Source organism: Sceloporus undulatus, chromosome 5 (assembly GCF_019175285.1).
Source record: "Sceloporus undulatus isolate JIND9_A2432 ecotype Alabama chromosome 5, SceUnd_v1.1, whole genome shotgun sequence".
NCBI lineage: Eukaryota > Metazoa > Chordata > Lepidosauria > Squamata > Phrynosomatidae > Sceloporus > Sceloporus undulatus.
Window position 1 is genome coordinate 183,875,327 of NC_056526.1, and position 11,060 is coordinate 183,886,386.

Here is an 11,060-nt window from a genome sequence, read left to right on the forward strand (position 1 = left end):
AGGCGGGAATCCAGCGATGCCTTTATGGATCCAACCCAAATGCACAGGCTTCTTCCTCAGGGAAAGGCGTTTGCAATGAAGGAGGAAGAACAATGAGGGTGGAGGCGGCAAAAGGCAGGCCTCTGACTGACAGCGTCCTGCGTGGCGCCTCCAGAGCTTGCAGCATGTCTGTCTGTCTGTTGTGCATTTGGGTTGGGCCCATAAGACAGGCTCAAAATGGAGGACAATTTGAACTTCTTCCTGGATAGAGGTTTGGAATGGAGGACATGTCCTGGGGAAGGAGGACAGGGCTTTGTTTCTTTCGCACAGGAAAGTGGTCCATAGCTTGGGCTTTAGAAAACCCAGATTGCTAAAAAGCCAATGGGAAGAAGCTGCACTAAGAGATCATCAGCCACAGAAGATCCTCAAGTCACAGAACAGAACAGAAGGAGCCCTGGTACTAACTGACCTATGTCAGCAAGTATAGGAAGCAAAAAGCAATATAGATCCCCATCCACAAAGAGAGAGACACAAAAGACCGCAGCAACTAGAGGACCATACCATTAAGCTGCCAAGAGGTGGAAGCAGGGCTCAGGGAAGGCAGAGGCACCAGGGACCACCCCAAAGTACAACGGCCTCAGTTTCACCCTCTTGGCCCCATCTCTGGTATCTCTGGCCCGATTCACTCAAGGACCCATCACTTGTTTGTCCTCCTGGCTGCCCACCATTCTCAGCGCTCTTCTCCAGCGCCACATCTCACATAATGTTCTTTGTATTTGCTTTCATCACAATCCAGCTCTCACAGCCATCCATGGCGATTGGGAATACTATGGCTGCTTGGATTATGCTGACTTGGGCCCTTGGGATCCAGGAGGCCAGAATCCGTGGATGCTCAAGGCCCATTAAATGTAACAGCATAGTAAAATGATCCGGAAAGGACGACTGTATTTCAGTTGCCTCATTGTCTAAATCAAACTGATGTAGGTGCTCCATGGTCATTATTTCTGTTTATGTTCAGCAGCAGGCTTGCCTTTGCACTTTCTTCTTTGACCTTCCTTAGTAACTGTCCCAAGCCATGGATGTTTTCCGCTGTTAATATTGTGTCATTCACATATCTTAGATGTTGATGTTCCTTCCTCCGATCTTCGCTCCTACTCCTCCTCCTGAGTCCCAAAGCAGCTTACGCTAGAAGTAGTCCATCACACCAACAAAGATGAATCTGCTACAACAGAAGAAACCTTGAAACCAAAGAGCTTTTCAAAAAGCAGAAAAATGCAGCTGTTAAACTAAACTACTAAAAAGCTAAATATAGGAGGTGTTTGTGTTTGTATGCATCACAAACACATATTCTAAGAGGAAATATATTCCTATTGCAAAAACGAAAGCAGAGGCCATCGCTGGCAGTTGCTGAGGCGCTTCCTGTTTGTCAAGTGAATTGTAACCCTGAGAACTTGTTTTTGCAATGACTCTTTAAAGATGAGCTGAAGTTACAACTTGGGAGGGAAATCCACAGAGAAGGTTAAAATAGATGTGAAACTCGGCTCATGTTTGTTGCTTAAAAAGACCTCAGTCAGTAAGTGGTGCTTTGTAGTCAAGTTGAAAAGGCAAACCTTGCCCATAGACTTTCAGTGTTACAACAAACGAACACTGACACTTTTTGGAAAGGAGAATGCAAGGAGACAGATGGTCAAATATTGAATTAGGGAAGACAGTCTTTAACTGTCCAGATGTTTTGGTGACCAACTCCCAAAAGCTCCAGGCATCTTTAGTGAATGGTAAAAGATTGTGGGAGTTACAGTCCAACACCTTTGAAGAGCCAAAGGTTCACCAACCCTGGTTTAAACGTTTTGTTTCTTTAACTTAAGGAGATGAACAGTCAAAAGAGCAGTAACTTCTGAGCAACAAAGATGTTTTCTAACTGACAGCCCAAATAACAAAACGCATTATCAACAACTTTATAAAACATGTAGAGTCACCAGGTCTAACAACCCTAAAGTTAAGTGTGCTAGGAGATGTTCCTTGCAGCTCTTTAAGAAGAACTTCAAAATCCAGATCACTTTCCCAATGATTTTGCTTAATAGTCAAATGCAATCTAGTATGCTGTAGTGGCTTGAGGGTTGGACTACAATGAGTCTGGAGATGAATTTGAATCCTGGCTTGGCCTTGTAAAAAGCCATTGGATGATCTTGGGCAAGTCACACTGTCTCAGCCTCAGAGGATGGCAATGGCAAACCCATATGAAGAAGGCTTGCCAAGAAAACCCCATTATAGGGTTGCCTTAGGGTTGCCATAAGTTGGAAACAACTTGAAAGCACACAACAATAAACAATCTAGATGATCCTGAAAGTATGAATTAATATCATATCAGTTAAAGGATCCCTTTACTTCCATTTAAACATTTGAAAGAAAGGCGAGGCATGTCATGAGCTCAAAGGGGGAAAAGGCCAGCAAGGAGGAAGATGTATAAAATCTTGCATGCTGTGGAGAAAGTAGATATAGAATAGTTTTACTTCCTCTTGTAACACTAAAAGAACTCAGTGTCATACAGTAAAAGTGAATGGTTGAACGTTCAGGGAACAGTAAAAGTATCACTTCACACAACATGAAGCTAAACTGGAATTTCCAGTCATAACAGATAGTGATGGCAAACAACTTTTATGGCTTTAAATCATGGGCAAGGCTTTGAATAGCTACTAAACACGATAGCTATATTATAGCTTTAGTCATTCAGGTATCTGAATCTCTGTAGCAAATAATATGTACAGGAATGAATGTACTCATGTCCTGCCTGTGGGCTTCCAATAGCCATCGGTTGTCCTCTGTGGGAAATAGTGTGAGACTGCTTAGGCCTTTTTAGAATTAAGCAGTAATCTTAAACTCTCAAGATTTAAAAACAAAAATAATTTGAATTGACTCCAGTATACAAACAGGAGCCAGTAAAAAGGTAACAAGGAAAAAAAATGAACAGATTACATACTGAAAACACCAAATGGACAGCAGACTTGAAAACAGAAGAGAAGGCATAACTGAGGGAGAAACAAACTGAAAAGGAGACAACTGCAAGTCGGTCTGCCTGCAAACAAAGTTGTATATCTCTCCTTTTGAATTTCTACTCCATACAGATTGATTGAGTAAGCATGCATAGGAACGGGCTGTATGGCTTCAATAAAACACAGCTACTGGTAATAAGTCCATTCTTACTATTAGTCTTGGATTAATAAGCACCAGCTCACATATTTAGCCTTGACCTGGTTTTCTGGTATGCCAAAGAAGGTTTCTACACTTACACATAAAATTTTTGCACCTTTCAGGATACATATTTCTTGTACAGTACTGTTTAATTTATGCATATGTGCATAGATTAAATTTATATTGTTGCAAACCAGTTATGTGTTGCAAAAGTAGTGCAGACAAGTTCCAGGACACTTACTATGATTGCCCCTCTCTCTTGGGAAATGTATTTTAAATTGACAAAACAGGCTACAAAAATGCCACATTTTATGCATAGGTGCTTAAACCCATTTTTTCTTAACATTCTGCAAATGAAGTGTTTAATTACCAGTGATGTCCTGTCAAATGTTTCTTCCATTCAGACTTGGTCTCTAACAACTGTTAAACGGTTTCACCAGCTTAGTGCTTTTTTCTACAGCTGCAGGGAAGTCTACCTTTGTGAATCTTCTCAAGCAAGCCAGAGAAGAGTGGGATGTGGTTGCAGAGCCAGTAGCAAGGTGGTGCAACGTTCAGAATTGCCAGGATGACTCTGAGGTAGGAAGAATTTTGTTTAAACGATTGTAGAAGGGAAAGGACTTTTGGGGATGCAAATGGTGGGATGAGATAAAAAGTAACAGATCCTATTTCAGACCATGAAATGTTCAGTGCTAATACTTATCTCTTCAGATTCATAATGCACTGTGTCTTAAGGTCTGAAGTTGCTTACAGATCTCTGTACCAGTCCAGATTAAACATAAAGCAACTTGGTTTTCCTTTGCCTGTGGCAAGGAACACAAATGCAGAAGTAAAACTGCAAAAATAAATATGGAAATAAAGATACTTTATGCAAGACTACTTTTTTGCATAACTGTGTACAGTTTTTTTTATAATTAGTATTCCAATTATATACCAGCATGAAAAATAAGGTGATTCAAGACTTTTTAAAACAGTCTGTATTCAGTGATGCTTAAAATGAATGTCCCTTTCCTCTCATGGCCAATTTCAAAGTCCTCTCCCCCCCCCCCCCCCCCACCAGGCGCTACTTCTCCTTTTTTATTCCCAGTGCAGCAAGACTGCTCTCTAGTGGTCAAAGACATAAATAATGCAGAGAGACAAACTCCTCACTGTTGAGGTCTTTCAGTGCAGGAACAGTTTATCCTGGTTTGTACTCACACAACAACTTTACTGTTGCCACAAATTACCTATAATGTCTAGTTTTCCGTTATTCTGGCAAAGTGTTTTATAAATATCTTTAACGTGATTCCTGTATTAGTGTAAGTCTGAACATTAAGTCAAGGTTCACGTCTTACTATGCACCTGTACAATTTGCATGCTGGTACATATTACTCAACGATTCTCACTAAAAGCAAGGGTGATTAAACATCATGCACTAGCATGCTGTCTTGGCACAAACAAGACAGAATTGTCTCAGATTCCAGTGTGTCGTGACATTCAGTTGTATCCATTATTTATGGTCTTTTGCTGCTCCTAGAAAGGTTGTAAAGCATACAGTTTCCACCTGTTATAATTTTATTTTTTAAAAATAACTATTAGGCTACTGGCAATTTTGTGAAAGAAAAAGCTAACACAGAACTTCATTGTGGACAGTAAAAATTTGAAGCGTTCAGATTGAGTTCTGTTAGCATTTTTAGGCCTAGAATGTTGCCACCTGCTTTTGGATATCATTAACTATTTATTGTTAGCTAAATTGCCTCTTAACTCAACAGATGGTATATTAATTGTAACAGTTAAATGGCTATCAACAACTCAATGCTATGTTAGACTGCTGGCTGCTCTGTGAAGTCTCTTAAAGTAGCAGTGCTTTACACTCATAACAAACATTTTTCATTTGAACTTAATCCATATATTTTGTTTTGTTTTAATGTTTACATTTTTATGAAACTGAGGGAAACATATTTTCTCTAAAGTGTTTGACTCCAAACATTTTGGCATGCACCTCAGTCCATCTTCTCTATTTGCTATTGATGAGAGTAATGTGGGAACAGAATATTTGCTTTTGTATCTGAATCCCCTGTTGAATTAGAGTTCTCACCATCTGTGTTTCAATGTGTCCAGTAGGAAAGGAAACTGGAGCCTGATAAGGCAGAGCAGGAGTACAAGGGTACATGTAACAACATACCATGGTTTGGTGTTCATGTCAGCCAAATGATAGTGTGTGAAGTTTCTTGAAATTACTGGCCTGTGTGAACACATTTTCTACGTATGCCTAATATTGCTTGTTTATGTTTATTTATTCATATGGCTTGCTTATTAGTTTCTGACTGGGAGCTTTTCATTAATAAATTTTAGTCATAATTAAGTGTTTTGCACTCTCATGCTAATTCCTCACATATATTAGGAGGTAAAATAATAATTAGGCAGCAGTGTTTTAGCCCTCATGGTTTTAGTGCTCATTGTGTTGGTGAAAAAACTGAATTGTTCAACCATACAGTGGATTTTGGTCTAGCAAATCTTAAGTACCCCTATGCAAAGTGTGTCTGATTTAATTTGTTTTGCTTTTTAAACAGGAGCTGACAGCCTCACAGAAGAGTGGTGGCAACTTACTTGAAATGATGTATGAGAAGCCAGAGAGGTGGTCCTTCACCTTTCAGACTTATGCCTGTCTAAGCAGAATCCGGGCTCAGCTCAAATCTCTTGAGGGAAAACTCAAAGAAGCTGAGAATCCTGTAGTCTTTTTTGAGAGATCTGTTTACAGTGACAGGTATGAATGTGTGGCATCCTATCTTGCTGCCTATCATTTCTTGTGGTACTTACAGTTTTGTAAGTGGACAATTAAAACTGAGATCTTAAAGCTGGAACAGGCTGCAGGAAAGATGTATTTCTTTATAAAAGTATCATGGAGCAAGAGAAACAGATATCATAAGCTGATGTGTTGTGGACCGCATTTTCAGTGCTGGCTTCTGTTATGATGCCTTTTTGCTTTGCAGAAGGCTGCATATGCTGATATGTTTGATCTATATGTACTTATGGTACCTATAAAATGCTATTCTAGAATCCCAAAGCAGCTGCTAGGAGGCTATCTTTGTCCAGCAAAAAAAAGTAAGTGGTTGAATAGACAGCTAATTTTTCTAAGGGAATTATTTTTCTCCAATTACAATAGAAGCATTGAGAATTGCCTTATTCCCAGTTCCTGCAGCCCCAGACATTAAGTAGAATGTGATGTTTGTATCACTTACTTAAAAAGAGTGGCAAAGCATAAGCCTGTGCAGTGAGTTAGAATGGTATATTATCAACCCCAGAAATCAGTTCTCTGTTCTCTCTCCTTCCTCCTGCCAATATGCATACACACATTTTAGAAAGAATGAACATTCTTTTCTTGGTAGGTACATTTTTGCATCTAATCTATATGAGTCAGACTGTATGAATGAAACAGAGTGGACTATTTACCAAGACTGGCACAACTGGATGAATCAGCAGTTTGGATCACATCTTGAACTGGATGGCATTATTTATCTCCGAGCTACTCCTGAGGTAAAAAAAATGAAACAATAGCTGAAATCCTGGATCAAGTAATAACGACAAGGGCTGAAACAGATGGCCCTGAAGGGGCAACTTGACGACGCCTCCTTAAATGCCAGGATGGGGCTGCAGCAACTGCATGCCATGCCGCCAACCTGGCTTTTTGCTGGTAAAATGCTGCTCCTTTTTGAGCTGGCCAAAAGCCGGCTTTGCCGCCACCACCGGAGCACTGCAAATATACCCACCACACTTTCCCTGTCCCACAAGTATTTTACTCCTGCTGGTGCCAGTACAGTTACATCAGTCCACAGAATCTTGTTCTATGGCTTCCCTTAAGGATTATTGAAACTGCTCTATTCCAGTTCTTTCTGAAAATTCTACATTAGAGTCTTGTCTCTCTTCAATTTTTAGAAATGCTTGAATAGGATTTATGTGCGTGGAAGGGATGAAGAACAAGGCATTCCTATAGAATATCTGGAAAAACTCCATTACAAGCATGAAAGCTGGCTCCAGCACAGAACCTTACGGTAATTCTCTCCAAGCAGACTGTTTCTAGTGAACATGCCTGTCAGTGTTTTCATCAGGTTTTTGATGAGACATAGATATTTCAAAGAAGTCAAAAAGACTCTTTTGTTCTGTTGTACAGATGGTATTAGGCCTGCAGATTTTTTCAAATGCCAAGTAACTTTAATTGGGTTTTGAAGTGTGCACTCCTCTGAACAGTGCTGGATTAGAAGTGTATAAGACACTGGCTAGTCCTTGGTACTTGATTGTCAAAGTCTAATCCTCAAACCACTGCACTGCACTGGGTCTCTTTTTAAAAAAACCAAAAATTAATTACAACAATCTTTTCTAATAATTAAAAACCTTAATAGATCAGGAATATTATTTGCGTATTATTTTTAATATTGTATATATGTAATAAAATTATTTTAATAATAAAAAACTTATTAATATATCTGAAGGTGTCAGGGAAATACTGGCAAATTGACTACCCAGTAGGACTTTTTGAAGTAAAAACTTGTGGGATGGCACTCTACGTCTTGAGAAATTGTCATACTTTTGCAACAAATGCCTTGGCAAGTGTAGTTTCCCAGATAAAATACCATGTTTCCTTTACAGAATGGATTTTGAATACTTGCAAGACATACCTATTCTAACGCTGGATGTAAATGAAGATTTCAAGGGCAACAAAGATAAGCATGAAAACATGATAGAAAAGGTAAAAACCTGCTCCAAAAGCACTTTTTTGGGGTGACACTATTTTACTATTGAAAATCTTGTGTGTTTGTGTCCACAAAGCGCTTGTACATCCACTTCACTCTTTACTTTGCTATGCACCACTTTTTTTGGTGAGGGGGTGGGGAGAGTAGCTTCCTTTGCCTTCCAAAAGGTCCACTAGACTGGAATGGCTTTCATTATGTTCCACATTGTTCTTTACATTGGCACGTCTCAAAGCAGCTTACAATTTAAAAATCACAGTACAATTTAAAAAGTCCTCTGGGTGACAGTTGCTAGGCTAGTCCTAGCCAGTTGAAATAAATGCTCCCCAGAAGACCTGAGTGTACAGGGCAGATTATATGGGAGGAGGTGATCCTGTAGGTAACCTGGACCCAAACCATGTAGGGCTTTAAAGGTAGTAACCAATACTTTATACTTTGTCCAGAAACTAACTGGCAGCCAGTGGAGTGAATTTAATATTGGTGTGATATGTTTACTCCAAGATGTACCAGTGATCATTCTGGCTGTTGTGTTCTGAACTAATTGAAGTTTCTGAATTTGTTACAAAGGTAGCCCAACAGAACATTGCAAAACTTTTGCCTTGAGGTCACTATTACGTGCACTACCATCTTTAGATCTTACAATTCTAGGAAGGGATGCAGTTGGCGTATCAGCGGAAGCTGATATTAAGCACTCCTGGCCATTGCATCTATCTGGGCTGATAACTGGAGAGATGTAACCAGCTGTACTCCCAAGTTGTGAACATAGTCTTTCGGGGGGGGGGGCAACCCCATCCACAAATGGTTGACACACTTCCAAACCCAGATTAGGTCCCTGGATAGTAAGCAATTAATTCTGTTTTATCTGGATTCAGTTTCAATTTGTTTTTCTTCATCCAGCCTATTACCTCCAGTATGTCATACTGTGCTCCAGTTCATTCCAAAATATATGATGGTCTTTCCTAGTAGGTGAATAACTGGTATTCATATGCTTTTGTCTTTACAGGTCAAAGAATTCTTGAGCACTTTGTAGTCTTTCCAGAAAACGCACTGCATCTGAGCATTCATGAAGTTCACATTATTTAATTGGTGCCGCTATTTCTGCTTTTGCTTATGGTCTCAGAGGACAAGATTCAACTTTGTTAAACTATTAACTACTGCATGGAGCTAGTTTTATGACTATCTTGTGTTCAGTTTCTTGGGTGAAGTGTTAACTGAAAACAATAAGATCATCTCATGTTACAAAGCAGAGCTCGGTTTATCTGAAATACATGTCTTTATCTTTGTAATATGATTGAAATAGTTCAGTAAAATTACAAGTGTCCCTTGAATGGAAGAAGTGAAACTTAGATGGCCTTTCTAGTCCATTTCATGAGCCAGCTAGAATTGGAATGCCCATATTTTCTCCAGTGTGGTGGGATCACACCATAGAGAGGCATTTCCCATCTATGGAGTGTATGTGTGCATGTATCCATGCATGTGGTTGAGGATGTACAGCTTGCATTTTGTTCAAAGGCAGTCTGCTTACTTAAGAGTGATGCATTTCAAAAAGTCCTGTGTAAAATAGCAACAGCAAACACACTGTCATGAGTGGATAAATTGAGATGGTTCTTTAAAGGAAGTCTTTAGCTTTCTAAAATTTTGCTTTTGCTTGCTTTTCTAGAGTAAAATATTCAAGGGTTGTTTGGAACCATTTTCCTTTCTCTAGTAACTAAATTCTACTTCTTCAGTAAAACATAGGATTTTTAAACTTGTTATTTATGCTGATTTCTCACTGAGCTGAAAATATAATACATAATCTTAAAGCTACAGGTGGAAAGTTTAAGGCAAGAATATGGCAAATAGGATTCCTCACCCTGCCCCTAAATCTTTTAATTGAAACTTTTCTTTTTCTTTATGTGGGAACATCTGATGAACATTTGATGACTTCTGAATTAATAGAAGGACTCAAAATACCTCTGTGACTGCATCAGCACTGCAGAAATAATACAGTTTGACACCACTTTAACTGCTTATGGAATCCTGGGATTTGTAGTTTGTTGTAGCACTAGAGCTCTGACAGAAGGCTAAATGTTTCACAAAACTATAAATTCCAGAATTCCATAGCATTGAGCCATGGCAGTTAAAGTGGTGTCAAGCTACATTATTTCTGCAGTGTGGATACAGCCTAATTGTCATGAAATCTCTGGTAGAGTGGTCTTGTGTGGAATCTGCTGCAGTTGAACTTGTGATAGGAAAAATTAGCAGTCAATAAATACAGTGATAGTTGTGATCAGATGGTTGTGCTTGTCTAGAAGACAGTTATGTGGATAATACCTATTCTCCTAACAACTGACTGTTGTCTTGCTTCACATTTACTGATTTTTGTGTGTCCCTGCATTTTCTTTTTAAGCAAAAAGGGGTTTTTGTTTAACACATCTGCCCTTTCCTTTTGGGAATCATTGAAGGAAAGGGACATTGGCACCCTTGTTTTCATTCCCACATTTTACTTATTAATTGTGGGAAGTTATCTCTTCCTAATTCTGTATCTTCATGGAGTACTAGAAAGGGGACCTCTGCAATAACGTATTTTAAATTATTTTTACAGCTGATTTTTGTGTATTGTAAAGTATCAAATTGTATACCACTTCTTAGATACTGTTTTTAATGTTGTTAGATGTAGTTGGTCTTTCAAGGCCTTTTGCATTTCTTCTGTGTTAGTGCTGACCATTTTGTGTGATCATGTTGGAAACTTTTGTAAAGCTGAAATAAATATGGAAGTATCCTAGTTCTGTTTTTTTTCATTCATTTTACACTATCCTTGATAATTGATCAGCCTTGATCAATGCTGAGAGATCTTGTAGCACCTTTGAGACTAACTGAAAGAAAGAAGTTGGCAGCATTAGCTTTTATAGGCTTCAGTCTACTTACAAGATCTCTCTACATATTAATTCTACAGACTAACATGGCTGTATCCTTGAATTCTACCACTTGATCAATGCTGTTTGTCTGTTTAGCTCCGAACCAAAACTGCAGATCTTAATTCTTTCAAATAGCCCGAAATTTGGGGGGGGGTGTTACTCTGAATTTTAATTTCCAGAATGTTCTTTGTCTTTAAAACTCAAAAAACTCTGCTGGCACAAGTTGATATAGAAGGAAGTGGGCTGAGTGACCGCATCAGCAGTTTTGACT

At 39.0% G+C, this 11,060-nt stretch overlaps 1 protein-coding gene across 1 annotated transcript in view; it reads left to right on the plus strand.

Annotated features, from left to right (window-relative positions):
- Window positions 1–10,648, plus strand: part of DCK (deoxycytidine kinase) — an 11,084-nt gene extending 436 nt beyond the window's left edge. The window contains exons 2-7 of the mRNA XM_042470516.1: window positions 3,629–3,744; window positions 5,718–5,911; window positions 6,534–6,681; window positions 7,081–7,196; window positions 7,792–7,891; window positions 8,896–10,648. Of these exons, the coding sequence (XP_042326450.1) occupies window positions 3,629–3,744; window positions 5,718–5,911; window positions 6,534–6,681; window positions 7,081–7,196; window positions 7,792–7,891; window positions 8,896–8,922 (701 nt within the window). The 3' untranslated portion in view covers window positions 8,923–10,648. The remainder of the gene's footprint in view (window positions 1–3,628; window positions 3,745–5,717; window positions 5,912–6,533; window positions 6,682–7,080; window positions 7,197–7,791; window positions 7,892–8,895) is intronic.
- The last annotated feature ends 412 nt before the right edge of the window (window positions 10,649–11,060 follow it).